The following is a 27763-nucleotide window of genomic DNA, read 5'->3' on the forward strand; positions in this document are numbered from 1 at the left end:
GTGGAAGTGAAGGAGAAGAAGAAGAAGAAGAAGAGTAGGATGAAGCTACGCTGAGCGTAGGATGGGAGGAAGAGTGGAGGGAGAGACGTGTGAATGAGCGAGTGAGGGGGGAGGAGGAGAAGATTGTCGCGAGGGAGCGAATTCAAGACCAATGTTTTGGGGGAGCGTATCGTGACGGAAACTTTCAACTTTTTTTTTTTTTTTTTTTTTTTTTAACCGCAACTCACTCGGCTTGTTGTGCCCTGGAGCCGGCCGGCTTTGTCTCACGACGCGGGCGTCTATAAATGGACTAAAAACAGAGCCCCGCAGTCGACCTCTTCGCATTTACCCTGGAGTTCATTGCTAAAGAATGGCGGCCAACATGTATCGAGTGGGAGGTAAGTTGCCTTATTTCCCCCTTTTTTTTTTAACCCCCCTCTCCACCTCCTCCTTCAAGCGTGGTTGTTCCTACGGGCTGCACGTTAGCTTAGCCACACGCTAGCTGTCTGTGAGTTAGCCGCTAATCCCACCTAGCTCTTGCTAGCTAACCGTGCGTACGTTTACTTTTCAATTCCAGTCAACTATTTAAGTCATGTAGCGCATTAACTACAAGTTTATACACTGCTTTTGTTATAATAGTTCCACCCGAGGGGCAATTTTACACCCCCTAAAGTGCGCATAAGTGTTGAAAAAGGTCAACTTTAAGATTCGTTACGTTGTCCGCCAATAAAGTTATCGGGAAGCTCCTAGTCTTTCTCCCTCGGTTTATAACATTAAATTCGGCGTAGGAGCACAACCGTTTGTCGCACTTTTATTTAAAGGCAACATCGAGCCTGAAGTAGACTCTTTGCACACGATGCTATTTAGCATTAGCTTCGCGTTGAGAATACCCGGTAGGCAAACCAGAGGCGGGTTAGTTTTTTTTGACAGTGGGTTTTGTTTACACATGACTGTCGTTTTTCATTAAAAAAAACAAAACTTTATAGTGAAAATTTGCAACCAGATGGGGGTAGAGCACTACTTTTGTCAACATGAAACTCCTAACAGATTTCAACATAGTTCCTCAGTACCAAAGTGAATTCGCTCATGCCGAACTGAGAAAATGCAGCGTTCACTGTTGCCAAAACAAGTTTTTGCTTTAGTGTACTTGTGGTTATGCATCTCACAGTTAGAACGTGAATGATAGTTTGTCATATGTGCCCTGGCGATCAGTCCAGAGTGTATCCCACCTCTCCCCTCCAAAGTCGCCTGGGACAGGCTCCAGCATCACCTGCGACCGCACTCTAAACCAGACCAGTAAATAAAATCACTATAAAGTATATCTCCTAAGATTATTCAGGAAAATTAAATGCTCGTCCACAAAAACGACCTGGTAAGAAGAAATACCTTGACAAAGAGAAAGCATAGTTTTGTCTTGGTTCAAGATATTTCACCTTGGTTAGTTTTTGGATTATATTAGGCGCGATCGATGAGAATTTTTATGAGGCGCATGCAAATGCCAATATTTTGTAGAATAAAATTCTGATAACCAATTGGCTGATTGATTTAAAATATATGTAAATTACGAAATAACACCTTTTTTTGGGCCCTTATTGCTTACAACAACAAAGAAAATAATTACAGCCAGAACATTTGACTTTTTTTTTTTTTTTTTTTAAGCCAAAGGCTAACGATAGCTCTGGGTAACTAACCTCCCACATGTTTATGGCTATTTACGATTAATGCCAACAAAACATTGAAATTATGAGGTAATATAAAGTCATTATTATCCTGCTTGACAGGAACAATGTCCAAAAACTTCGGTTTTGCTAATCAGTCAAAGTAAGTGAGGCGACTCTTTTTCTGACTTCTGTGGCAGCAGACAGCGGCGTTTATTCCCTTTTGTTTTGGGGCAAAATTGCATGGTGAGGGAATGAATTTACCCTTCACGAGAAATGTAAAGCCCCTCTGCTTGCTTCGAAAAGAAATATTGGCGTCCTGAAAATACCTGGCCGAGAAATCACAATGAAGATCTGACAACTTTGCCATTACTGTGAATGCGCTTTAGCTCATCTTGACCGGTAAATGTCTGAGGGGGCTGCTTTTCGCATTCAGTGGGTGGGGAGGGGCTTGCCACGGTAAGGTCAATTAAATTGACCAGGCCCGACATCAGATTTTTTATTTAGTTTTTTTCTCAATTGGAAATGGGACATTAATGAACATTTCAATCATGACATGTAAAATGTAAAAACACTATTCTCACAGTCAGTCGCAAGGTTGATTTGTATAGTTTTTTTTGTGATTCTTCATACTAACGTTTTCATTGTAGCGTCATCATTTTCTCTGCTTCCGTTTGTGTAAGTTTCTGTTGCTATTCCAATTTGCCTCTTGTAGATATGACAACCACGTGCAAAATTAGCAAGTGTGCCTTCTGGGCATCTCTGAATGCTGGTGGGTTTCATAATTTTCCCTCCATTTCAGTTGTCTCAAACACAACATCTCAATAAAAAACCCTTGTATTTATGCAACACAACATGGTGATGTTTGAAAGCCATCCCTCGTGTCCACCTGATTCGTGGTGCTATTAAATTTTGTCTGCATGTGGACTGTATGGAAGCTTGCCAGCTCGCCATGGCAACGGTGTAGATGCACTTCTACACTTGTCGATTTAATCCCTTGTTGGATTTTTCTCCTTCCAGATTATGTGTACTTCGAGAACTCCTCCAGCAACCCGTACCTGATCCGCAGGATAGAAGAACTCAACAAGGTGCGGCATTCCACCCCCCCGGTTTGACCTTGTGGCAACGTGGACCGCTCTCTTGTGTGTCGTAGTGACCCAACACTGGCACAGGAGATTCCTTATGTAACACCCTAACGGCAGCAGCAGATTTTTAGCCAGTCAAAGATGAAGGAGCATCCTTTATGTAACACTCTTACACTGGAGTGCCTAATGGATGCTTTTTGCTTTGGCCATGATGCAATATGGATTGCAGGAATCACACAAGCTTTTATTGAGCCAAGGCACACATTTTACACATCACCAAACAAAAACGTTGCCAAAAAATATGATCGGTGAAATCACAATTTCAGTTTGGTCGCAAATTTGCTATGTGTGAAATGTGGGCATCTTTTGATGACTATATGAATTGCAACGTGCGTACGCAGGTTAATTGTCTTTCCTCCCATCTAGTGGAAGAACATTATGATTTTATCATTCTGCCTGTCACACTATGTCGCTGACCTAAATAGATAAACAAAGATACATTTGTCCACCCGTCCATTTTCTTGACCGCTTATTCCTCACAAGGGTAGATGCATTTTTGTATGTAAGATAATATATTTCATTAATATAGTCAGGGTTGGACTTAAGCGGTGCGCTGGTGCACATGAGGACAAGAAATTGAATATTGGGCTCCACTTCAAGTCTCCTCATAGCCCAGACCTGCCACAATTAGAAACACGTTTGCTTCCAATTGTCAATTCTAAAATAGAGCTCAGTAAGGCATTTAGTGTTACTTGCATTTATTTACAAGTTGACCGTCGTGGTGCGTTGTATAATATCCTATAAACAACCGTCGTGGCAGCTGTCTTGACTCTATCTCCCCGTTAACGGCTGCATTCACTGTGAGACGGTGGCCGAATGTGCACAGAAGGGCCAGAAGTGAGATGGTTATCTCTGACAATCTGTGTAATTTTTATATTTTGAAAAGAACTTCTAAAAAGTTTGCTCGTGTGATGGCTGATAGGCAAGTTTTTGTGTTTTGCGCAGACGGCCAATGGGAACGTGGAGGCCAAGGTGGTGTGTCTCTTCAGGAGACGAGACATCTCGGGCAACCTCAACACTCTCGCCGACAGCAACGCAAGTAAGTGACACACAAGAGTCTGTGAAAATGCTGAGTCTGGTTGAAATGTCCACTCCAACCTGAATACAACACGCTGATCATTTTGAAAATCAGATGATGGCTCCCGAAGAAATGTAGTTGTTTTTTTGTTTTTTTCCCCCCCTTTGGTGATATCGTCTATAGAAAATCTGGTCCAAAGATGCCTTCAAATAAGATTTAAGCATTGTATCTTTATTTCTCAGCATATATCCTCATGCCTTTCCTTTTATCTGCTTTTCAGGGAAGCCCTACTCTTCTTTTGTCTCGTGCGCGATATAAGCAACTATGCCCGGCGCCGCTTATGACATGCAGCCCACTGGAGTCTGATCGCATTCACTCATTAGCAAGCCCCCACTCCCTCCCTCCCTCCTGGATGCACTGCCTCAGACAAAGACGTGCCCACCTCAAAAATAGAGGTGCTGCAGTTAGCCCACCCTACTGTATGCCGGTCACATGAGGACACTGTCGACAATGTCCGTCTTAAAATTCCAAATTTGGATCCTCATTTGGGTCTGTCGCGCTAGTCAAGGTGCCCGTCCTGAAGAAATGATCAGACTATTGCTTCCTATATGCTCCTCCACACACAAATGGAACAAAAGGCCCTTCATGTGTCCCCCCAGTGGCACGGCACCTAAAGTGTTAATTCTGGATAGTGTTGTGTTTTCTTTTAGTGGAAAAAACAAGATGGTGTGTGTTGCTCTACGTGACTGCGTGTCGCGAGTTGGGATACATGTTGGGGGGTGAAAGGGGGATGGGCGCCTCAGGTTTGGTACACAGGGTTTCCTACATTGTTTGGCAGGGACAGCCGGACAGGCGGGGGGGCGTGGGGAGAGAGGGTTGAGAGGTTAACAGAAAAGGGGTGTAGCCGGAGGTTGCATCCCTCCCCCAATGTGTGTGCGCGAGGCCTCGCTCGCTCGCTCACTTGCCCCTCGCTGACAGGGTTTCCTGTGGCAGAGCGCAGGGGCGGAGTCCTTCCAGAGATGGAGCGATAATGGTGCCGCCCCCTTTGGTTTGCAACAAATTGCTTGGGCCGCCGGAAAATTAGGAATGCATAATCTAATCGTGTTGCCAAATAAACACGTGCATTAATATGTCCCTAAAAGATTCACTGTAGACATCTCTCATGGCAGAGGTGATAAAAGTACTCGTACTCTGGACTAGAATTTAGATACTGTGTAAAAAAAAAAAAAAAAACACTCCATAAACGTGACTCCTTCAGTAAAAAATAAAAAGGTACAAAACTTTGAAGTGAATTTTTGCTGTAACTGTTGCTCGAAAGTCATTTCACAATCATATTTGATTGTCATATTGTCGTGACGTGCAGGAGAATTCGAGGAGGAGTCCAAGCAGCCGGCGCTGGCCGAACCACAGAAACACCAGCTCAAACACAGGGAACTCTTCCTCTCGCGACAGTTTGAATCCCTGCCCGCCACTCACATCAGGTAAACACGAGCTACTACTGCATTTTCAACAAATCCATGTTTCCAGTGAAGCTCACTTGAAGCAAGAAATGTATAATTGTTTGCATGTGTTCAGTCGTGCTACTCACTGTCTCCCTAGGGGGAAATGTAATGTCACCCTCCTCAATGAAACGGATATCTTGGCTGGATATTTGGAGAAAGAGGTAAGAGGTTTGAGTTCTTTGGCTTCATTTGACACTTCAACTATATGTTTTGTTTTATTGTTGTTGTTGTTTTTTTTTGTTTTTTTCTAACAGTGAAATGATCAATTTTTTCTTTCTATTTATGGTAAATCACTGACCAAATTGTACAATATGTAGCACTTTGCATCGTTATCAGTAAATGGGTTAGACATATAACATAGAGTTGTAAACTTACTAAACACTTGTACTTGTGGTCTTTTAAGTATTCACAACAACAACTTGACAAAAGCATAAAATAGTAAGTCATAAGTCAGATTGCAACAATAATGCAAATCAAATAAATCTGTTGCTTTCTAACTTCAGCATTTCATGTTTCATGAATGATATATAAACTTTGTGGGCTGCACTTCAACACTGAACTTGCATAGACACTACTGTAAACAACATATGAAACATATTTGGAAAATAAAGCCTACGAATTAACACAAATGAAGCTTTTTTTGCTTTGTGAATTGAAAATTGCTTTCTACTACATTGCTAAGTTGATGTGAATTTGATTAATTGATCCGCTCTAGTTATCAGCATCCTTGAGAGAATATATAAAAAAAAACAGTATCATTTCATTGTTCTCCTCAGGACTGCTTCTTCTATTCGTTGGTGTTCGACCCGGTCCAGAAGACCCTTTTGGCTGACCAGGGAGAGATCCGGGTGGGCTCCAAGTACCAGGCAGATGTCCCTGAAAAGCTCATAGAGGGTGAGGAACGAAATGCAACGGCACCCCTGTCCTCAGCTGACACCAGTGCCTCTTTTTGTCTCAGGTGAATTGGACAATCGGATCCAGGAGAAGCTGGAGACCAAGGTGTGGGATCCCGACAACCAACTCAAAGACCCCCAGATTGACCAGTTCCTGGTGGTCGCGAGGTAACAACCCGGCCACTAATCCCCATCCCAAAAATCTTAACAACAAAAATTCCTTAAGCACTAATGGATGTACTTTTATGAAGACTTGATGAAGCTTTACGACACACTTTTCACAGAGCTGTCGGGACATTCGCTCGCGCCCTGGACTGCAGCAGCTCCATCCGCCAGCCCAGCCTGCACATGAGCGCGGCAGCGGCCTCGCGAGACATCACGCTGGTGAGACATCCGCTCAGCGATCTTCAATAACCTCCTCCTCACTCTTGTGCGTCTTCTGTGTGCAGTTTCACGCCATGGACACGCTGCAAAAGAACAATTACGACCTGGCCAAAGCCATGTCCACCCTGGTGCCCCAGGGAGGTCCCGTGCTCTGTCGCGACGAGATGGAGGAGTGGAGCGCCTCCGAGGCCATGTTGTTTGAAGAAGCGCTAGAGAAATACGGCAAAGACTTCAATGACATCCGTCAGGACTTTGTAAGCGGATGGGCTGAACGATTTTGAAAAATAATTGTGGATAATACATAAATAAATAAATCCTTGACATTTAATTTGGAATTGTTTTCGTGCAGCTCCCTTGGAAGTCTTTAGCCAGCGTGGTCCAGTTTTACTACATGTGGAAGACTACAGACCGCTACATCCAGCAGGTAAACACCCTTTCACAATTTTGTGCTCACATTATACATTTTTTCCCCCCCATTGATGCCATTGATCTCTGGTAATCCTCTAAAGAAACGACTAAAGGCAGCAGAGGCGGACAGTAAGCTGAAGCAGGTCTACATCCCCACCTAGTGAGTATTACAAGTAGTGCTGTCATTACCGACTTTTTTTTTTTTTTTTTTTTTTCTTTTAAGTCCACTAAGGTTGATCTTAGTTGAATTTAGTGGATATAAATAATCATTGTTACTTATCTTCTGCACATATTACACAAACGCCAACAAAATTAGCCTATGCTAAACGATTAACATTCGCAATGAGCATTAGCCCTGTCAAATCACTCTATCATCAATCATAGTCAAATCACTTACTTATTGTGCTTTGCCTGAAAATCACTTTATAATCTAGCATAATGAAAAATCAATTTTGATGACAATATTAGTGCACTTAAATAGCGCTCCATCTTTATAATATGTTTACTAAGCCTGACGTAGTTGCTTGTTTTGTTCAAACATATTGAGTTGTCGAAACCTACAATGGCCATTGATGCAGCATACTAACGGTACTGTACACGCACAGACAGGTTTTTCAAATAAGTTAGGTTATGCTCCAAGATCCCGTCCCGTCACTCTAGTTCCATCCCATTAAAATCCATAAACGCCCGAACTGAGTTTCGTTTCTACCGCCAGCGTCCATTCCGAAATTCTGTCTGTTGTTAAGCACATTGTGTCAGTGTGCCTTGGTAATAATAGTCCATTATTTTCTGTAATGCAATTAAATAAGCAAAAATTGATTCATTCTGGATTCATTACAAATCAACTGAAATATTGCAAGCATTTTATTGTTTTAATATTGCTGCATTTTAATTTTCTTGGTCTGAGGAAATATTCAAATATTTTGAGATAGGATATTTGAGTTTTCTTAAGCTGTAAGCCATAATCAGCAATATAATATCACAATATTCTAATTTTCTAAGACAATCCTGTAATAGTCCTTACTGAATGGCCTCGCTTACATGCTACTTAGAGTGAGGAGGGGGGGAAAAAACAAACAAACAAAAAACAACTCGGCTGAAGTGCCATATGCGGAAGAGTCTTGCTCTGTGTTTACCGCTTCCTGTTGCTGATGCACGTAGGGCCACCCGCCTCTTACGTGTGTCTGGCCAGCAGCAATAAATTCATTAAAGCTCTTATTTATTTAGTGATTTTGACGCGGATTGTTTTGTTTCAAACATGACATGAAGCGATGTTAATTTTCTCCCTTTTCAGTCTAAAGAGACGACAAACAAACTAAAAAGTATCTTAGTTAGTAGTGGTAAATGACGGTTGGAGTCCGTTAGCAATAAGCGTTCGTGCGGAACACGAAATATTGGTTCCCAGCAACTTCCAGGTGCCGCGAATATGTTTTTTAAAATTATTCAAATAGCTTCGACACATGCATTTTTGCGTCGACCATTTTTTGTGGTCGACCCAGTCGACTTTTATTCCCACCCCTAAATACAAGTTACTGACTGCATCATCATTGGAGAAACGCTCCAAGTAACTTTTGTGGTGCCGCCTTCCAAACAGCACCAAACCCAACCCCAATCAGATCATGGCGCCAGGCAGCAAGCCTGGCATGAACGGGGCCCCAGGCTTCCAGAAAGGACTCAACTGCGAGAGTTGTCACAGTGAGTAGTGAAGTCAGGCCAAAGGTCCCACATTTGCGTCTTTGTTTCTGAGTTTCAATTAATGGCTGTGTGGACTCAACCTAGCGGCCCAGTCGCCTCAGTGGTATGCCTGGGGGCCCCCCAACATGCAATGCCGACTATGCGCCTCCTGCTGGATCTACTGGAAAAAGTATGGCGGCCTAAAGACCCCGACGCAACTTGAGGGCGCTGCAAGAACTGGCTCTGTACGTCTCCGTCCTCAGTTTCTTCCAACATCCGTGAATCTTTTGGTTGAATAGTCTAACTCGACTTTTCAGGAATCAGGGCCCCGAGGCCACATGACCCGCCAGGAGGTCCAGGGCCTGTCGCCGTTCACTCGCAACGAGGGTCGCGCCAAGCTGCTGGCAAAGAACCGCCAGACGTTCATCCTGCAGACCACCAAGCTGACCCGCGTGGCCCGGCGGGTCTGCCAGGACATCCTGCAGCCCCGGCGGGCGGCGCGCCGGCCGTACGCCTCCATCAACGCCAACGCCGTCAAGGCCGAGTGTATGTATATGTACAAATTTGCGATACTGCAAATTTTGGTATCGATACGATACCAAGTAAATACAGGGCCAGGATCGCCGATATCCATACTTTTTGAAAGAAAAAATAATAATTCTTGCTTATTCGCAATCAAATTTCAACCTTTAAAGGGATACTTGACTTATTTAGCCATTTTTGGCAGTCAGACATTAATATTTTACCTATAATAAATTTGATACTTTAGTTATTTTTTCATGTACAAGTAGTACCTTTAAAAACAAATTTTGCAAATTGCTGTCGACTGAAAATGACATCACTGGGGCTCAGGGAACCAATCACAGCTCAGCTTGTGAATGCCAGATGATCAAAACTAGAAAACAGGTGAGCTGTGATTGGTTACCTGAGCCTTTGTGATGTCATTTTCAGTCAACAGCAAGTTGCAAAATGTGTTTTTAAAGGTCTTAATTGTACGTGAAAAATAAAGTTCAAATTAATTACAAACAAAACATTTCTTAGAAACATGCCAACCATGACTAAATATTTTTTTAACATTCTTAAACAAAGTCCACAAAGTGATCATATGAAAAGAAATTTAAGCAAATACTTTATCATATACTGTTCAAAAACTACAAATACAAAAATGTACTAAAAATGCTGCCTTCAACACTTCTTTTTCAACCTAAATAAACAAGATGTTAGCGATTATCATGCAACAACAACTATAAAACATACCAAAAAAAAGTATTTTTCAATTACAATACTATATGTTCATGCAATCTACTACAAAGATGAGATACGAAGTCACGTGATGGCACACGATCAAAACACACCACTGTGACATACCCGTTATCTGTTTGACCAAAACGCAGCAGTGCATAAAAGAGCCAAACTGAAACTTATCTACTAGATCGATATTTTAGTGCCAGTATCGAAGGTTCTGCTCTCCTCAGGTATGATCCGGTTGCCCAAAGTGACAAAAACCCCTCTGAAGAGCAAGCTGGTGCCCCGACCGTCGTTGGCCAACATCGTGAAGGACTTGGGTAAGAGTGTGCGACATAGCTGGCTTCAAAATAAAATCTCCTCATTTTATGTAGTATTTATTTTTCTTCTATGTTCTGCGCAGCCATCTCTGCTCCTCTCAAGCTGAAGGCATCCAGAGGGCCCCCGACGCCCATCAACAGGAATCAGGCCAGCCAGCCTCGGGCGGGCCAAGGCCTGCTGGGAAAGAGGGGCTTCGACAGCGTGAGTGTCCTCGCGCGGTCGCAGATGATACATCCTGAAATTCCGCTAAAACGGCGCATTGCTTTGGTAAGGCCACGGGAATGCCCTACTCGGCCAACGGGAGGTCGTACACTTCGGGCATGAGGACCACCTCGCAGTCTGTCATCAAGCGCCAGAAGGTCAGCCAGGGAGAAGCCCCCAACCCTGTTGTGTTCGTGGCCACCAAGGACACCAGGTACTACGGATCCGGAATGTATTTACAGTAGGGGTGTGCTAAAATAAAAATAAAAATTAAAAAAAGGCGTATCGTGACACATATCGTATCGTGAGGTTGTTGGCAATACCCAGCCCTAATTTACTTCACTGTTTCAACACTTCATGTGTAGCAGCCTAAAGCGCCGTGAATACTTGACAAATTTTTTTTTTTCCCCCACGTAGGGCTCTAAGGAAACATCTGACTCAATCAGAGATGCGCCGGGCCGCTCGTAAACCTCACCTTCCAGTCCGGATCAAGCTGCCGCCACCCCCTCGCCCCCTGGCCATGCCCCTGCTCCCCTCCAGCACCAGCGAGCCCATCGTCCTTGAGGACTGAATGAGGGAGGGGGGCTTCTTTTACCAGTACGCGGTCTGTGTCCGTACCTTTCGTCTTTGTCTGTTGTCCCCCACCAAGGATTTTTTACCAACATTCACACAACAGCTCAGGCTTTGTCTGATTTTATTCCAGGTCCTGAATTATTTTTTAACGCCGTCGGCTTTCAAATGTGTAATTTAAAATCTAAAATTTAAAGGATATTTTCTTTCCTCCTTGCTGAAAAATTTTTGGACGATGAAGCACACCGCGTGTGAATGTGTGCGTCGTTGCTGTATGTGCCCAAAATTGAGGAGTGAAGCTTTAAATAAGTCACACTTTTACTAAAGTTCTGCACCTTGACCATTTTTATTAACATCGCAAATACAAGGCAAGCACAAAACAACTTACATGCTACTTAAAATGATTCCCAAAACAAACCAAAAAAAGGCCAAATATCCCAATAATTGCATTCTCCTATGTTGTCCATTACAAAATCATGAAGCCCAACTGTAGAATTAAACAAGCTTGTTTTGTGCTTGCTTGATCAGTGCTGCCACTATATTGATTAGGACCCTCAACTCTCATTAACTTTTATATTTTAACACCCACAATACATTTTTAAGAAAACAAATTCGATAATCATAATTCCTGAGTTGCACAGTGCTTGGATGGAATGTTTCTTCCAAGCAAGTTTGGTCCCAATGTGGGCTTTAGCTTTCTCTTAAAAAAGGAAAATAAATTGTAGTATTTGTAGCAAATACTAGTCCGTGTAAAAAGAAAAGTGGATAGCTGCATTATCGGAAATGTTTTTTTTCCACAAATTGAAGTGCATCACTGAGCTCTGTTATGGAAAATGCAGGGGAAACATGGCTCTACTTCATTGGGTAGGTGGGCCGATTATGTGACCATTCAAAAAAGTGGGGGCTGGGTACTGACTTTTATATGGGTAGCCGGAGACAAATGCAATTTTTTTTTTTTTTTTTTTTTTTTTTTATTCCAGTGTCTCTGTATCCTGTAATGTCTCTTGATAAGAAAAGAAATAAAGTTTTGTTTTGTTTTTTTCTTTGTGGTCAAGCAGTTCTAGATTTTTTCTCGCCCCCTTGCTTCAGTGCAGTTTGATGTGGTGGAGTCCCTTAAAAGTTGTCGTGATTGCCTTATTCCTTTAATTTCCTCTTTCATTTTTTTATATATTCTTGTTTCTGCCTTCTTCATTGTTATTTCTTTCCTTGGTGCCTTTCATACTACCCTTGTATTCCTTTCTAACTTCCTTCCTCCCTTGATTTAAAAAAATATACCAACTTTTGGCCAATCCTGTGCATTCAGAAACGCTTCAGTGACATTCACACAGGCATGGTTCCAGGTTGTTGTTTTTTTTTTTTTTTTTTTTTTTTTACATAGGGGGTCTGAGAAAATTTTTTTATAAATATATTTTTAGAATATCGAATAAACTGCTGGAGTTGCTATGGCGCTACACAGATTATTTATGGGGCTATAGCACCCCCCAGCCCCAGTGTAGCGAAATCAATATTGGCATTCTGGCCAATCCCAAAAAGGACATTTTGCAGTTAAAAAAAAAAAAAAAAAAAAAAAAGTAATTACCTTATATTGTCTTATGCGTGAGTCACTGGTTAAAAAAAACGAAATTGAAATTAAAACGGAGCATGAATCGTCGACCAGGTGTATTGGTCCACCTCCATCACGTGACCCTCGCGCACACCAGATACTAATTCGGACAACCGCGGGTGAGCCCTTTATTTGGGTTTTCAGAAACCGAGCAGAGTTTACCTTTTTCTCGCTCTGTAACAGAAGAAAGTTGACATTTTCGTGTCCATGCCGGTCTTACTAATGTAGACAACGCCATTTTGTTTTTAAAAGGTCCTTAAATCTGTCGTCTCCTGTGCTAAATTAATATTGGGGTCACATCACCAATTAACAGCAAGTTGTCAAACATCTACGCACGCAGAAATGATCGAGGTAAGTCATTCCAAAACTTTTTATCTTAAGAACTATGACAAAAAGCGCAGTATTTCGGTGAATCGCAAATGTATATTACAAGTCGGAAAACATGTAAAAAATGGAAACTTTTTCAATTATTATTCAGTGAAATTTGTTAATTTATTAGTGCAGTGGTTTTAAATCGTTGATCATTTGATACTTTTTCTTTTTAATATACATTTACCTACTTACTACATCAGCTAATAAATTTATACTTTCTAAGGCTTACATTTGATTTGTGCAGCGTGCACGTCTTGGCCACCAGGATGCAGTATAATACATTCATGCATACAATATATAAAGAAGAGTTTCACAACTGAGTAATCTGCAGTAATGGTTGTGTTTCAAAGAATGTGACACTTGTGTCTGCATGCTTTACTGACATTTGTGTTAAAATAAAAGTTGCATAAAGATTTAGAACTACAGTGATAGTGATGCTAGTTTGGTTAGCCCATCTATGGCATTCTGCATTGCGTGTTAGCTTTGAGCGAGCCCACCTGACTCTGACCCTTTTTTTTTCTGCAGGAAAGCAGTGACTTGCTCATTCCTGATCACCACGATGAGGAGCTGGTAGCCAACCTGCTCTCCAGCAAAGAGACGAAGAGTGTTGAAGGTGACGATGCCAGCCGTTCCCTGGTCGATGCCCTCCTGCCAGTTTTAGACCCCCCCTCGCCCCAACTCCCGTGCTCCACCCGCTACAAGACAGAACTGTGCGTCCGCTACGCCTCCACGGGTTGCTGCAAATACGCCGAGAGCTGCACTTTCGCCCACGGCCTGCGTGACCTCCACGTGCCCTTCCGCCACCCCAAGTACAAGACGGAGCTGTGCCGCAGCTACCACGAGGCGGGCTACTGCTACTACGGCAGCCGGTGCCTCTTCGTCCACGGCGCCGCCGAGCAGCGCCCCGTGCCGCGGCGCGTCCGACTCCGCCGCACTATTCCCTGCCGCACCTACAGCAATTTCGGCTTCTGTCCCTACGGCACGCGCTGCAACTTCCTGCACGCGGAGGAGGTGAGCAAGCCCCAGATAAGCGTCTGCAACACCTTCAACTCTTTCGGCTTCTGTGTGTTCGGCACGCGATGCCGCTTCCGGCACGTTGTCCCAATAGGGGCGCAAAGCGTCAAGACCGGCCCGAGCAGTGCGGGTCCGGTGTCGCCCACGTTGGAGTCCCCGTCAGAGTCGCCCTCCACCTCCCCACAAGCCCACAACGCATTCAACTTCTCCAGCCAGCACCTTGGTGACCTGCTGATGCATCTGGCCTTGCATCTGCAGCAGGCGGAGAGCAATAAGGACTGTGACGTGTGGGAACAATATCAGTCCTGAACACACACAAAAAACTTCTTCTTTTTTCCGTGTTTTTTCCGTTTTTTAAATTTTAAAACTATTTTTGAATACATTTTTATTTTTTTTTTAAGGTTGGTTATGTGGTTTTCAGGCTGCCATTCATCTATAGTTGGACTGTCATACTGAATTACAATGATTAAGTGTAATTTAATTTTTAACTCTTGTACAGACTGGGAGGAATGTATGGCTTGATGCAAATAAAATGGTTTTATTTTAATGTTTTGTTTTGATTTTTGTTTTTCCCTCTCCATCCACCCTCAATGCAAACGTTGTACAGCGCAGAGAACTCCGAATCTCCAGAGTTCTGTCTTGCCAGTTTTGGATATTTCCCTCCTCCAGCACACCTGATTATGATCCTGGATCATTGTCAGGCTTCTACAGAGCTTGAGATGTGGGTGACATCTAAAACAGACACGACAGCGGCTCTCGAGGACGAGGAGCAGAGTTTTCTACACTTGCTGCCGAAAATGTGATTAATGGATGGGTGTTTTTCACCACAAATCCAAGGATTGTACTTCATAGGCTACTACTTGCACCAAACCAGCCACAAAGTTCACAACTGAGACAAAATATATATTTGAATCTGAACTGGACCCAACGTTAAGTGCAGTCTTTTTGTTGTTGAAATTTGTGTGTATTCTACAGTAGTACGGAATGACGTTTCGACGTAACCGGATGTCATGCCTTTTACTTTGACGTTCACACACGCTTTCGCTCAAACTTTGTTTCGGTGGACGGTATTCTATTTTTAATTTTAACAAGGAAAATAAAACTGGTCGATAAACCCCCAGGAACGTGAGACGTAAACCTTCAATGGAATGAAATGATCGAATTTTGAAACCGGATTAGGTTTGTTTACTTCCTGTTCAATTGCGAACTTGACACTGTTGTGGCAAATGCTACATTTAGGGTTTGCAACGTCAACGTCCAAGAAAACAGTGATTCCACGTGAATTTTTTTCCCCTCGGTTTACATGCGTACAGTAAGTAAGTACAAATGTAGAATTGTTAGTAATTTGCATTGCTGAAAATGCTGAAAGATGTTACAGTTTAGTGGTGTCGGTTTTAAGCTAGCTTTCTGGTGTTAGCTACATATCGTCCACCAAACTCCGTTGGAAGAATGCTAGATTTCAGGAAGAAATGCTCATAACATCGACACGCAGTTGAGAAATTACACTTTATAAAGTTTGTCATATCTGATGCGGTTTTTTTTTTAAATTCGGAGTTGGATTTGACGGTTAAGCTTGTGTTCATTTCGAGAGACCACACCACCTTATTGCCCTATATCATTTTGCATAGCATATTTAAAAGATCCTACAGATCAAGATAAAATAAAGTATGATAAACCTTAAAAAAAAAAAAAAAATCTCAGTGGGTTGAGGAGCTAAACTTAACCTGTGTTTGTGGAAATTAAATAGAGCACTAGCTTCCGCTATAATTTTTTATATTTTGAGGTAATCATCTGTCGGTATTTTATATTTAAAGATATTTTATGTTACCTACTGAAAATTAATAGCAATCCTATTTATTCATTCCAACATTTTTTTGTAATTAAAAAATTGTAAGAAAACAGTTATGTGCAGAATAAAAAACAAACATGAATTACAATGTAAATTGCATTTTCCTTGTTAATTTCCTTTTTCACCACGCTTATCTTACATTCAGCTGCTGCATGTTAAGAAGTAGCAGATGGCGGAGCGAGAGGAGCGACGCTTCGCCGAAGTGTCGCGTGAGTCCATCAAGCTCATGGCCGAGAGCACCGGTGTGGAGCTCAGCGACGATGTCGCTGCTCTGCTGGCCGAGGACGTATGCTATCGGCTGAGGGAGGCGACACAGGTTAGCAAATATGGAACACACATGGAAATTCTGAGGCTTTTTTCCCCCTAAAAAATACATTATCGTAAGCTACTGTAACAATGAACATTAACACATTCCGCTTTTCTTATAAGTGACTACTAACTTTTACAATATGACGGTGATGAACACTGCATACGCAAGTACTGATGGTGTGTGACAAACAACAGGGAAGCTCTCATTTCATGAGACATGCTAAGAGAAGGAAGCTAACAGTGGAAGACTTTAACAGAGCTCTGCGCTGGAGCAATGTGGAGGTATAAATATATATACATTTATATATGTGTATGTATGTATTGCTCATATTGACCCTTGAAATGAACCTTCACAAGGCCATCTGTGGTTACGGCTCCCAAGATGCACTTCCTTTCCGCTCGGTGAAAGAAGGGGAGCTTTTCTTCACCGAGGACCGTGACGTCAACCTGGTCGAGTTGGCCCTGGCCACCAATATTCCCAAGGGATGCGCGGAGACCATGGTTCGAGGTAATCCTGACATTGTTTTTCATGTTGTTGTTTTTTACATTGCTAATGGAATTATATGGATTTTTTTTAAGATTCCCTGTGATAAAACGAGGATACACTCTAAGCAAAGCCTGTTTTTGAAAGCACTTTTAAAAGTCTCATTTTGTTGTTGTTTTGGCAGTGAGCGTGTCATACCTGGACGGGAAAGGGAACGTGGAACCCCAAGGAACGGGTAAGACTCCTTGGCGACCAGCACAGCGAACGCCGTGACTAACGGCCGTGTTGTCAAAGTTCCCTCAGCCGTCCAGTCCCTGTCGGAGGACCTGTTGAAGTACTACCAGCAGATCACGCGGGCCATCCTGGGAGACGACCCCCACCTCATGAAGGTGCACCCTGCGCTACGCCCCCGCTCGGACGCTGTGAGCTCCAACTAACCTCTGACCTTCTTCTAGGTGGCTCTCCTGGACCTGCAGTCCAACTCCAAGATTGCTGCCTTGCTTCCATACTTTGTTTATGTCATCAGTGGGGTAAGCCCAGTAAAGGCCAAGCTTTGTACATATTGTGTTCATTAACTTTTTTTTGTCTTTGCAGGTGAAGTCAGTGAGCCACGACCTGGAACAACTCAACAGGCTGCTGCACATGGTGAAGAGTCTGGTCCAGAACCCTTACTTGTACCTGGGCTCGTACGTGCGCAGCCTCGTCTCCAGCGTCATGTATTGCATCCTGGAGCCCTTGGCGGCCTCCATCAACCCGCTCAACGACCACTGGACCCTGAGGGACTACGCCGCCCTACTCCTCAGCCACATCCTCTGGTAGGTGAGGGGCCCGGGGACCACTTACATGATTGTACGAACTGAGAACGTCTGAGCTTTGTTAACGCTTCTGAAAGCGTGACGCCGTGCTGATTTGGTTCCAGGATTCATGGCGATCTGGTGAGCGGGCTGTACCACCAGATCCTCTTGTCTCTTCAGAAGGTTCTGTCGGATCCTGTCAGACCGCTGTGCTCCCACTACGGCGCCGTGGTGGGCCTCCATGCGTTGGGGTGGAAAGTATGTTTCACCACAGTCTGCTTTTTAATCCCAGTATTTTACATGATTAAGAATTCTAAACCATTTTACTGTATTTTTCTAAAATTGGTCAAATGAAATATGTTTATTCACATATTCACACGTGAATATTTTGTAGGGATGTAACGATACCGGCAATATCGTGATAACGCAATATTAAAACTGCCACAATATATCGTCGTCGTCATGTCACGATATTAACTCATTCGCTCCCAGCCATTTTCGCAATCCCGTTCGCTCCCGGCTGTTTTACTGGATTTTGACTGATTTTGCAAGGCACACAGAATATTGTGTTCTATTGCTATAAAAACATGGAACCTATCAAAAGAAAGATTAAAGTCTCTTCTTTCATCAGGAAAAAAAGTATATTTCTATCTGTTTGTGTTTTGCAGCAATTAGTATTAGAATATAGCTAAGTTTCATCCATTTGCAAAAATCGATTTAAAATTGTGAGTAACTGAGCTTTTTTTCAACTTGGCCCTGGTTGATCTCCTTTGCTCTGCTGCCACCTGCTGGCCGTTTATGTAATAACTACCATTTCTGCAACCGTTCTTTGCAGTTGAGAGGCTGCCTTCTCTATGCTCTAGCATAAAAAAAAAAACAAAAAAAAAACGTATAAATACGTTTTTGGGATACATAAAACGTATTTATAAGTTATTGGGAGCAAATGAGTTACAAGCCGCACATCTGTTAAAAAAGTCGGGTTGATTTCTATTTGTGCAGTTATAGCACCCTCTGGTGGTTATTTTTTTTAGTGCTGTTCAATTTTCAGAAGGCATGTTTTGGCCCTTCAATATTTTTCATAGCTGTAATGTACAAAAGCGCAATATTGTGTGTGTTTTTTTTTTTTTTTTTTTTTTTTTTTTTTTTTTTTTTTTTTTTTACTATGAGTTCTTTTTTTTTTTTCCCAACATTGTGACATTTTTTGTATTGCCAATCTCCCCAAAATATCGTGATAATTATCGTATTGTGATAATATCATATTGTGATGTTTGGATATCGTTACTTCCCTAATATTTTGTAAATAAAAAAAATGACTGATTAATCTATGACTAAACTAATGACTAAACTAATCTTCCCTTCAGGCCGTTGAAAGAGTTCTGTTCCCGCATCTTTCTGCCTACTGGGCCAACTTGCAGGCTGTGCTGGATGACTACTCGGTATCCAACGCTCAGGTCAAAGCAGATGGACACAAGGTCTACGGCGCCATCTTGGTTAGTCCGAAACGATCAATTTATTGGGCCGTCAAAGTCAGAAAATGCCACATAAAAATGATTGTGTTGTCCTGTAGGTGGCAGTAGAGCGCTTGCTGAAGATGAAGGCACTCTCTCTGTCTCAGCCAGCAACAGATGGTGGCCCCGGTGCCCATTCGGGCTCGGCGCCGGGCGTTTTAGGGTACAGGGTGAGCTCGCCCGGTCTCAGCCCACCGCCGGAACCTCTGTCCGAGGCCGCTCTGGGCATCGCCAGCCACCTTCAGACGGGCGGCGCCGGGTGCCCGTGGGAGGACTGGACTCCCGTCCCGCTCCCCGCCATGTACAGCGAACTCTACTCCTTCTTCGGGGACAGCCTGGCCGTGCGCTTCAGCACCGGGCCCGGGTTCGGCGGCGACCCGGCGCAGCCCGGAGACGCCAGGAAAGAACCCCCCGGGCCCGCCACCAATCACGACACCGCCCGGAAGATGCCCCAGCTGACGGCCAACCTCAATATCAGTCCCAGGCAGGATCTGAGTCCTCGGACCGACCCGCCTCCGCCCAGCCTGGCAGCGACTGGACCCGGGAGGTACAAAGAGGAATATTACGTGAAGGGGCCTGGGGGTGGCGGGAGGCTTTGTTTATTTATTTTTGGGGGTTGCTCACTGCATATTCCTAACTAAAAAACAAATTAAAAGCAAGGCGAATGAAATTTGTCACGTGAACATTTTAGTCAACAATTTAAATAAATTAGAAAGTCACAAGATTGAGATAAATTTTAAAATGTAAGAAATAAAAATGTAATTAAAATGTCTAAAAATAAAATATAAACAAATTTGATGAAAAATAGCATTTGACTATTTCAAGTAATTCATAATTACATTGTCTCCAAAATTTTGCATTTTAATTCATTTTTTTTTCAGGATCTCACAATTAATTTGAAGAAAAATATTTAATTTAAATGACAATTTTTCACTTTTTAAATTTTTAATTGTAAATACATTACAAAATGTAAAAAATGTTCAAATGTGTCAAAATATTCTTTATAATATAATAATATAATATAATAATATATAATAATATAATATAATATATTCTTATGTTATAATATAATATATTATATATATTTATATTATATTAATAATTAATTATTAATTAATTAATTGTAATAAATAAATAAATAAATAATAATAATCATACATAATAAGTAAATAAATAATAATAATTAGTAGTTAAAATGTGTCCAAATATTCTTTACGTTTATTGTTTAAATTTCTTCTATATTTCAAGATATCACACTTTAAAAAAAAATCTTAAATATCAAATAAAATTATTTTTGTATTTTTTTTTTGTATTTTGATATGCTATTTGTAAATGCAACAAAGTTCAGTAAACATATGTTCAAATTTAAAATTGTAGTGAGATTTGAATAGTGTATTACAAGATCACACTTTTTATTGAAAATATGTAATTAGTTTAATTACATTTTTTTTTTTCATTTAAATGTGTTTGTTTCCAGATATCACACTTATTTTAAACCACTTTATTAAAAAAAGAATTTTTTTATTTAATAAAACTATTTTTTTTGCCTTTAAAATTGTCAAAAATAGTTCAATTTATCATATAATGGTTTTTATTATGAGTTGTAAATGATTTTGAATGTTACACTTTATTTAGATTTTTTTGTTTTCTTATAAATATGTTTCCCCCCCCCACCTTCCCCTAACTAGGGCTGTGGCTCGTTCCTCGTCTTCCTCCGTTCAGCGCTCCCGATCGTCCACGTCGCGTCCGGGCCAGCGGCAGGCGGGGCCACCTCGGGACGTTTTCCCCAAAGCTCGCTTCACCTCCCCTCAGACGGGGCCCCTCGTCTTCTCCTTCCTCATCGGTGGGAGACAGATGGGCCGCAGTTGCCGGGGCCGGCGGCCTTTCCAGACGACCTTTGCCCTTACTACGGCTCCGGCCGCCGTCCCGCCTCGCGCCTACGCCCACAAACTGCCCGTCATTGGTCGGGTGGGAAAACCTGTCCGCCGTTGGGCACACTCCCACTATTCCCTTCACCTTCCCCTTTAGCATCAGTCCCCACATTTAGGTAATTAAGCACTTTTTTTTTATGACACGAAATAATGTTGACTGACAGACATTTTCATTTTTCAACTGGATTTTGGTCATTATATTTTGTTCTCAAAAACAACTCAGTTGTTTCTTGTGTTCTTTTTGACAGAATAGTGAATGTTCATTCCTGTGGTGTTGAGCTATGATATGTATGGCATTTTCCAAATAGTAATTAAAAAATGTAAACTGCGTGTATGTGTGTGTGTTTTTTAAAGACATTTAATTCCTCTTCATTTATTTGAGTAACATCAAGTTGAAGGAAAACAATTACAACAAGTTATACAAAGGTGGTACTCAAAAGGAGGAGATAAAAGTTTAGAGAACTTATAATAATAATCCTACGCCTTATTTTCCACTACCCACTATATCACAAATTTTATATATTTTTAAAAGATCGTATCTACTTGTCTGTTTATTTTGTGTTTATTAAATAGTATATGTACTTGCTTGATATTTAATTATTGTAAGGTTATGCTTAATGTTATTTTGTGTGACTATTAAGTATTTTTGTATTAGCAAATTTAGGTTTTCATTTTGCACTAATTTTACTTTATGACATAATTTTTATTCATTCTTATTTTATAAAGGCAAATGAATAAAATTAAGTAAATGAATTTGTCAATTTTTATTTGCAATTAGTATTTAATTATTAAATACCATTCTCTTTTTCTCAATTATTTGGTCAAGAATACAAATAAACTCAATGCATAAGTCTACATTTTTTTTTTAGATTTGAATTTGATTCTATTTATAAAATACAAATATTTCATTTACATGCAGTACTTTTATAATTTGATAAAGAATACAGTAAAAAATTAAAGCAACAGGTGCTTTTACTAATTTATGTTTATTTGTATTTGATTTCGTTAAGTAAATGATTTTTTTTATTGACTATAAATTTATATTTATAAAATAAAACATTTTTTTATTGCTTTATTTAACAATTTGAAATCAAAAGCCAAACATAGTAAACATTAAACAAATAATGATCATCTAAATGAAAAATATTTCTCAAGTTTAGATTCATTGTGACGTCACGAGTGACGTATACAAGATAGGCGTGATCATTGCTTCCCATTTCCGCAAACATGGAGGCTGTGTTGAGCGACGTTGTGGCTCCCGAAGACCTGCTAGTAAGTTTTCCCCGTGTTCGAATTCTAAATACACTTTTTTTCCCCCCCTCTTCCCGTCGGTGGACAGCTCGTGCTCCGACCAACAGCTGTGCGTGTCACACCCCATCCGCCGCCATGAGCGAATAGTTTTAATTCACGACGACTAATTTGTCTTGTCACATAGGTAGCTAATGCTAATCCTTCTGTTAAACCTTTGACTGTCATGCTAATGTTAACGACTCTTTAAACTAGACTTGCAACCAACCAAAAACAAACAAACAAACTAACTAACAAAAAACTATAATTGCCTATATTTACATTGTAACCCTAAATATTACAATTTTACACCATACCAGATTATTTGATTTCCCGAAATGTTATTTTCCATTTCATGGCGTTTTTGACTCAGTGAAACATTATTTTTTTTTAAGTTGGCAGAAGTTTGGCACTGACTGCAGGTTTTGTTGAAGTGTGCCTCGTGCTAAAGTTCACTCTTGCGTTGTTTTTGTAGAAATTTGAGAAGAAATACAACAATGAGCTGGCGAAGGGAGCCGTTTCCAAGGAGACCAAGTTTGAATATGCCTGGTGTCTAATCAGGAGCAAGTACACAGACGACATCAAGAAAGGAATTGCGCTGTTGGAGGGTGAGTGTTGCCAGCCCACGTGTTCTTTTTTGTTTCCTCCTAATTCCCTTCACATTTTGCATGTTGTTATCGAAAAGAACTTGTCCAGAAAGCCTCAAAGGATGACACGCGTGACTTCTACTTCTACCTTGGGGTGGCCAACTATAGACTGAAGGTGAAAAGCTCAACCACATTTCACATTTATTTTTTTGGACCATGGACATCAGTAAATAAATATGAGTGAGCCAAAGTAGCTGACGACCTAAATGCCCTTGTGTGCGTCTGGTAGGAGTACGAAGAAGCTCTGAAGTACATCCGGATCCTCCTGCGGAATGAGCCCGGCAACAAACAGGCCCTGGAGTTGCAGGGGCTCATTGACAAGGCTTTGAAAAAAGGTAAAATTGAGTTTGAGTGGATGGAAGTGGGTGAGATTGTGTGTGTGTTTGTACCTGCTTCCTGATCCCATCCTGTTTTCTAGATGGCTTGGTCGGCATGGCGATCGTAGGGGGAATTGGTCTGGGCGTGGCCGGGTTAGCCGGACTCATCGGTCTGGCTGTGGCCAAGCGTGGTCCCAAATTTTAACCGGAGCATTTTTCCTTTTTTGTTTGCTTTTTGCTTTTTTTTTTTTTTTTTTTTTTTTTTGCTGGCCCACCACATTGATTGATATATTCTCTTTTGCATTGACATTGAACATTTATCGCCAGCTGCCATCTGTGTACATAACAAAGCATCAAACCAGAGTTTTTATTTATAATCCAATTTGTTTTCATGCTGATCTTCTGAAAAGGGAATGCTCTGTAACAGCTTGTTTTTCCCTGACCGTTAATAATAATAATAATTAAAAAAAGAGAAAAATGTCGACATGAGTCACCTGATCTCATCAAACAATTCCATCCTTATCGGCAGCACCACAGGAAGTTGCTGCTAAGAACATCAAGATCTTAATGTTCAAACGTTGACATAAAAAATAAATAAAAACAGCGCTCGGCCTAGTTGGCTGGCCTTCTAATGATCTTGACCCCAAAGTTGAAATCAAATTTGTCAACGTTGTTTTACGACACCATTGTGTGTGTGTGCGCGCGTGCGTTATCAGCCTCATGCTTGTTACTCATTAACTCACCTGACAGCAGCACCGAAACTCCCGTGTCAAACGAGCGATTTGCTGTGATAATTAAGAATTTAATATATTTTTTTTGTCATATATTTTTTATTGTTTTTCATTTTCTTAGTGAATACAACCAGGGGGATAACACAAAAAAAACATGTTAATAAACAAGTTGCCATCAGCTTTTGCAAAGCGAGAAACAATATTCCTACAAATTTCCATCCAAATAAGGTAAACGAAAGGCAAATGGTATTCCTCACCGAAACAACACATTTAATCACACATTCACACCATACATTCCAAACCTGAGGGAAAAGCATAAAATATTTAAATAATAAATTGAGAAAAAAAGGGAATAATAAAACGAAATAATAAGAATAAGAATTTAATATATATATATATTTCTTTATTTGTATTTATTTTTTAAGCACATTATCTCATACTCAATGTGTAGGCGTCTGGAAAAACTTATTTACATAGACTATTTTCCAGATAGTTTAAAAATATTTTATTTATAAAATATTTATATCTAAAATATTATATTTTTTGTAAATGATTTGTTCTGATGTATGAAAATTTAACTTCACATTTTTCTGTATGGTATAAAAAAAAAAAGAATAATTTTTTTTATTTATATATATATATATATATATATATTTCTTTTAGTGTACCAATAACTATTTTCATTAAATTATTTTATTATTTTGGATGTTTTAAGGGGCTGTTTGTCATACTCAGGGTTTTGCAATGTTTACTGCCAATATTTAGCCCACATTAGTTTCCTCTTCCCTGCGCTCTGCTTAACATGAAGGAGTGGGAAAAAAGTTCCATCACAAAGGTCTCCGCTTACCCAACATGCCTTCTATGTTTGTGTGTCACGATTAATTAGATGGCTGATAGCGGGAGGGAGGGCACGGACAGTTCACCAAGGTGACACCGTTCCGACAAAAACGCAAGCAGGATTCAAACTGGTGGCCTACAAATGATGTTTAAGAGTCTATCTGGGTTGCTACTAAAATAACACAATGACAGAGGATCTATTTATTGGTGTCATCCAAGTGTGGCTTGTCGGTCATGTAAAATCACTTGACAAGTGCGTCCTTCCCGGTTGTAAATATTTATGGCCTGGGTTGTTTGCAAAGCAATGTGTACTGCTTTTGCTTTATGCCTTTATTTGATTTGTGTAGCAATGTAGCATTACGAAAATGGCATTAAAGCATCCAGTTGAGGATTATTCAAAGAATGTTGAGAAATTGCCACATATATTAGGGGAGTTACGACAAGCGATTTCCGTTGATTCAGTTTATGTTTTTGAGGATATGGTGTCGTACTCGTGTGACCATTGGACTTTGCATGAGCCGATAAACACCTGTTGCGTTTCGGGGGTGTTAAGTGGTAGCAGATACATGTGTGAGTGTGTGTTGAAGTGGGCGGAGAGAGCAGGTGATATAAATCCATGTCTTTGCCGAGCCTCCATATTTGGTGAGCATTCGTACTTGTACTCCAAGCCATCGCAGCCAATGTTTTGAGTCGTCTTCCCGGCATTCGGACGTCGCTTCCTGCTTGCCGCTTTTTGGACGTTGAGTGTGGGTGGGGGCGGGAGGGGTTCAATCATGGATCCGATTGTGGAGGTGGTGGCGTTGTTCCTGGGCTTCCTCGGCTGGGTGATGGTCGGGGTGGCGCTGCCCAACCGCTACTGGAAGACGTCCACAGTGGACGGCAACGTCATCACCACATCCACCATCTACGAGAACCTCTGGATGTCCTGCGCCACCGACTCCACCGGCATCCACAACTGCCGGGAATTTCCGTCCCTGCTCGCTTTGAACGGTAAGTCGAACCCGGTGACCTTTTTTTTTTGTTCCCAAATACAGGATATCCTTATGTTGTTATCGTCCTGCCAGGTTACATCCAGGCGTCCCGCGCCCTCATGATCACGTCAGTGGTGATGGGCGCGTTCGGCCTGGTGGCGGCGCTGGTGGGCGTGCAGTGCTCCAAGGCGGGCGGCGACAACTACGTTCTCAAAGGCCGGATCGCCGGCGCTGGCGGTGTGCTTTTCATCCTTCAAGGTAGTGTGCCGCCTCAAAAAAATATGAGCTTTTATTCTGGAAATTTATAACTTAGTGCTGAAAAAAAAGAAACTTGGTCCATGTTTGTTTGTTTATTGCTGATAGGCGTGACCTCTCCGTCTCAATTTTGTTCGTTGCTCACCATGTGTATCACCACCCGCACACTGTTTTCCATGAGTTTAAGTCACCTATTTAAAAAGAAAAAAATAACTAGTTTGTCCGGAGGTACCATCTAGTGGAGCCTCAGCGCTTATTTGAAATTAGAAAAAATGGATTTACAGTCTCTGTTGAGAGCTCCAATTTATGATTGCATTTTTTTTTTATGTTCAAATACTTCACTCCGAACACATTTTCTTAGTTGTGAGCATACCATGATTGAAGTTGTTAAATGAATGGCAACTGGGGGATTCACTGCCTGTTAACTGTACGTTTTTTGCACCAATATAGTGAAATTGGATGATTTCCCGCAGTAATTTGTGGTTATAAATTACAGCTTCAAGGTGAGTGGTGAGGCAAAAAAAAAAAAAGGCATGATCGAGTACAGCTGCTATAAAACACCTTAAAGATAATATTTTACACCTTATAAAAATCAATTCTTCCTGTCAGACTTTGGACTTGTTTGGCTGTCGCTTTCTCCTTAATGATTAATTCAAAACAATTAGGTTTGCACACAATTGGTGACATTATCATGTCGTGTTTGTGCTGAGAAATTGCTCAAACTGCTATTTGCTTTTGAATAGCAGTAGCTGCTTGTTTATGAGCTAGCTTATAAGCAAACTTAGCTTGTAGCAAACGTGTGTGATGTCATGCATGTTGAGATTGTGTCAACGTGTCAACTGCTGAAAGGAGACTTATTCTGTCCTCTTTCATCTAAAATCTGCTTCAAACAAAGCGTATGTATTGATGGAAAAATGTTGATTTGTTGTGATTATATTGTATTGCTGTAAATGTTTTATGTTATGTTTGTTTTTTTTGTGTTTCTTTAAAGAGCTTTGTGACAGCTCAGGCTGTTTGAAAGCGCTATATAAATAAAGTTGAGTTGAGTTGAGAATTATGTTTTTGATTGTTATTTTTAATAGGTTTGTGCACCATGGTGGCAGTGTCCTGGTACGCCTTCAACATCACTCAGGACTTTTTCGACCCATTCTTTCCCGGTATCAGGTAGGGATGATGCGGCACCTTCTGGAAGCCACGTCACGTACCCGAACCCTCGCGTTTATGCCGTCGCAGGTACGAAATCGGCGAGGGGCTGTATATCGGGTGGTGCTCGGGCGTGCTCGCCATTGCCGGGGGGGCGTGCCTCATGTGCTCCTGCAGGATGGGCTCGGAGGAGAAGTAGTAAGTGACGCTGTCCCACCTCAAACTGAAAAAGTTGTTTGATTTTGTTATGTTTTTATTATTAATTCCGCAGCCCTTTCCCTCATCAAAGCAGGGGTACTGTTTATTCTGGACCGGCGCGGACCAGGAGTGTGGCTGCCAGCACTTATGACCGAAATGCGTACGTTTGAATGGAATCTTTCTTTTTATACTCATTAAATGATTACGGTTTTGAGTGGAATAATGCATTTTGTCGTCACGTTTTATACTCAATTTTCTGCAATGTTATTTATGTCAAATATTCACATGTACAATGCAATGGAAATCTCTTCATTTGATTCTTGATGTGTGTTTTGTACATTTTTTTTTTTTTTTTTACAATTATGCACATTAAACTTGCAGTACATGTTGAAAACTATGATTTGGGCTTTGAGTATTTTTTATAATGTGAGTAATCAACAAATAAAAGTGTCACCATCAAATGAAAAGAGGCAAGGAATTTTTGGAATGTTCAACATTTTTAAGTACAATTAGAA

The 27763-nt window shown here is 41.2% G+C and overlaps 5 protein-coding genes across 8 annotated transcripts; all 5 read left to right on the plus strand.

Annotated features, from left to right (window-relative positions):
• Positions 1-43: 43 nt before the first annotated feature.
• Positions 44-12040, plus strand: mta2 (metastasis associated 1 family, member 2). Its single transcript, XM_077500353.1, has 18 exons — positions 44-377; positions 2658-2725; positions 3728-3821; positions 5164-5281; positions 5400-5463; positions 6079-6196; positions 6261-6363; positions 6480-6579; positions 6645-6833; positions 6929-7003; positions 7089-7147; positions 8582-8682; positions 8767-8906; positions 8979-9207; positions 10137-10226; positions 10310-10428; positions 10500-10642; positions 10846-12040. Exons 1-18 carry the CDS (start codon positions 350-352, stop codon positions 10997-10999), a joined length of 1992 nt encoding a protein of 663 aa, XP_077356479.1. The 5' UTR covers positions 44-349; the 3' UTR covers positions 11000-12040.
• A 628-nt stretch (positions 12041-12668) lies between these two features.
• Positions 12669-14534, plus strand: cth1 (cysteine three histidine 1). The gene is made up of 2 exons (XM_077500907.1): positions 12669-12952; positions 13499-14534. The coding sequence occupies exons 1-2, from the start codon at positions 12944-12946 to the stop codon at positions 14294-14296; spliced, it is 807 nt and encodes a 268-aa protein (XP_077357033.1). The 5' UTR covers positions 12669-12943; the 3' UTR covers positions 14297-14534.
• Positions 14535-14681: 147 nt separating this feature from the next.
• Positions 14682-21192, plus strand: taf6l (TAF6-like RNA polymerase II, p300/CBP-associated factor (PCAF)-associated factor). Of its 4 annotated transcripts, none has more exons than XM_077500905.1 (12): positions 14682-14786; positions 15982-16152; positions 16341-16427; positions 16503-16653; positions 16814-16864; positions 16924-17018; positions 17085-17159; positions 17224-17444; positions 17549-17681; positions 18785-18913; positions 18991-19478; positions 20620-21192. In XM_077500905.1, the coding sequence occupies exons 2-12, from the start codon at positions 16006-16008 to the stop codon at positions 20957-20959; spliced, it is 1917 nt and encodes a 638-aa protein (XP_077357031.1). In that variant the 5' UTR covers positions 14682-14786; positions 15982-16005; the 3' UTR covers positions 20960-21192. The 4 variants fall into 4 exon arrangements, with proteins under 4 accessions (XP_077357031.1, XP_077357030.1, XP_077357028.1 ...); XM_077500904.1 differs by lacking the exon at positions 14682-14786 and adding an exon at positions 15015-15166; XM_077500902.1 differs by lacking the exon at positions 14682-14786 and adding an exon at positions 15168-15303.
• Positions 21193-22045: 853 nt separating this feature from the next.
• fis1 (fission, mitochondrial 1) lies at positions 22046-23595 on the plus strand. Its single transcript, XM_077500462.1, has 5 exons — positions 22046-22134; positions 22625-22757; positions 22835-22911; positions 23026-23131; positions 23215-23595. The coding sequence occupies exons 1-5, from the start codon at positions 22090-22092 to the stop codon at positions 23316-23318; spliced, it is 465 nt and encodes a 154-aa protein (XP_077356588.1). The 5' UTR covers positions 22046-22089; the 3' UTR covers positions 23319-23595.
• Positions 23596-23746: 151 nt separating this feature from the next.
• On the plus strand, positions 23747-27648 carry cldn15a (claudin 15a). Its single transcript, XM_077500461.1, has 5 exons — positions 23747-25671; positions 25746-25910; positions 26990-27071; positions 27141-27248; positions 27322-27648. The coding sequence occupies exons 1-5, from the start codon at positions 25455-25457 to the stop codon at positions 27416-27418; spliced, it is 669 nt and encodes a 222-aa protein (XP_077356587.1). The 5' UTR covers positions 23747-25454; the 3' UTR covers positions 27419-27648.
• Positions 27649-27763: the final 115 nt, after the last annotated feature.

The sequence above is a fragment of the Festucalex cinctus genome, chromosome 16 (assembly GCF_051991245.1).
Source record: "Festucalex cinctus isolate MCC-2025b chromosome 16, RoL_Fcin_1.0, whole genome shotgun sequence".
NCBI classification, from domain to species: domain Eukaryota; kingdom Metazoa; phylum Chordata; class Actinopteri; order Syngnathiformes; family Syngnathidae; genus Festucalex; species Festucalex cinctus.

What these genes read in the sequence shown, in the direction of transcription:
- mta2 (XM_077500353.1), top strand. Translation starts at nt 350, where the DNA reads ATGGCGGCCAACATGTATCGAGTGGGAG. An exon ending in CTGGATATTTGGAGAAAGAG is followed by an intron (nt 5,464 to 6,078) that starts GTAAGAGGTTTG and finishes TGTTCTCCTCAG; the next exon opens with GACTGCTTCTTCTATTCGTT. An exon ending in CAACATCGTGAAGGACTTGG is followed by an intron (nt 10,227 to 10,309) that starts GTAAGAGTGTGC and finishes TGTTCTGCGCAG; the next exon opens with CCATCTCTGCTCCTCTCAAG.
- taf6l (XM_077500905.1), top strand. Translation starts at nt 16,006, where the DNA reads ATGGCGGAGCGAGAGGAGCGACGCTTCGCCGAAGTGTCGCGTGAGTCC. An exon ending in ACGACCCCCACCTCATGAAG is followed by an intron (nt 17,019 to 17,084) that starts GTGCACCCTGCG and finishes ACCTTCTTCTAG; the next exon opens with GTGGCTCTCCTGGACCTGCA. An exon ending in GCAGCGACTGGACCCGGGAG is followed by an intron (nt 19,479 to 20,619) that starts GTACAAAGAGGA and finishes TCCCCTAACTAG; the next exon opens with GGCTGTGGCTCGTTCCTCGT.
- fis1 (XM_077500462.1), top strand. Translation starts at nt 22,090, where the DNA reads ATGGAGGCTGTGTTGAGCGACGTTGTGGCTCCCGAAGACCTGCTA. An exon ending in AGGAATTGCGCTGTTGGAGG is followed by an intron (nt 22,758 to 22,834) that starts GTGAGTGTTGCC and finishes GTTATCGAAAAG; the next exon opens with AACTTGTCCAGAAAGCCTCA. An exon ending in TGGCCAACTATAGACTGAAG is followed by an intron (nt 22,912 to 23,025) that starts GTGAAAAGCTCA and finishes TGCGTCTGGTAG; the next exon opens with GAGTACGAAGAAGCTCTGAA.
- cldn15a (XM_077500461.1), top strand. Translation starts at nt 25,455, where the DNA reads ATGGATCCGATTGTGGAGGTGGTGGCGTTGTTCCTGGGCTTCCTCGGC. An exon ending in TGTGCTTTTCATCCTTCAAG is followed by an intron (nt 25,911 to 26,989) that starts GTAGTGTGCCGC and finishes TATTTTTAATAG; the next exon opens with GTTTGTGCACCATGGTGGCA. An exon ending in ATGGGCTCGGAGGAGAAGTA is followed by an intron (nt 27,249 to 27,321) that starts GTAAGTGACGCT and finishes TTAATTCCGCAG; the next exon opens with CCCTTTCCCTCATCAAAGCA.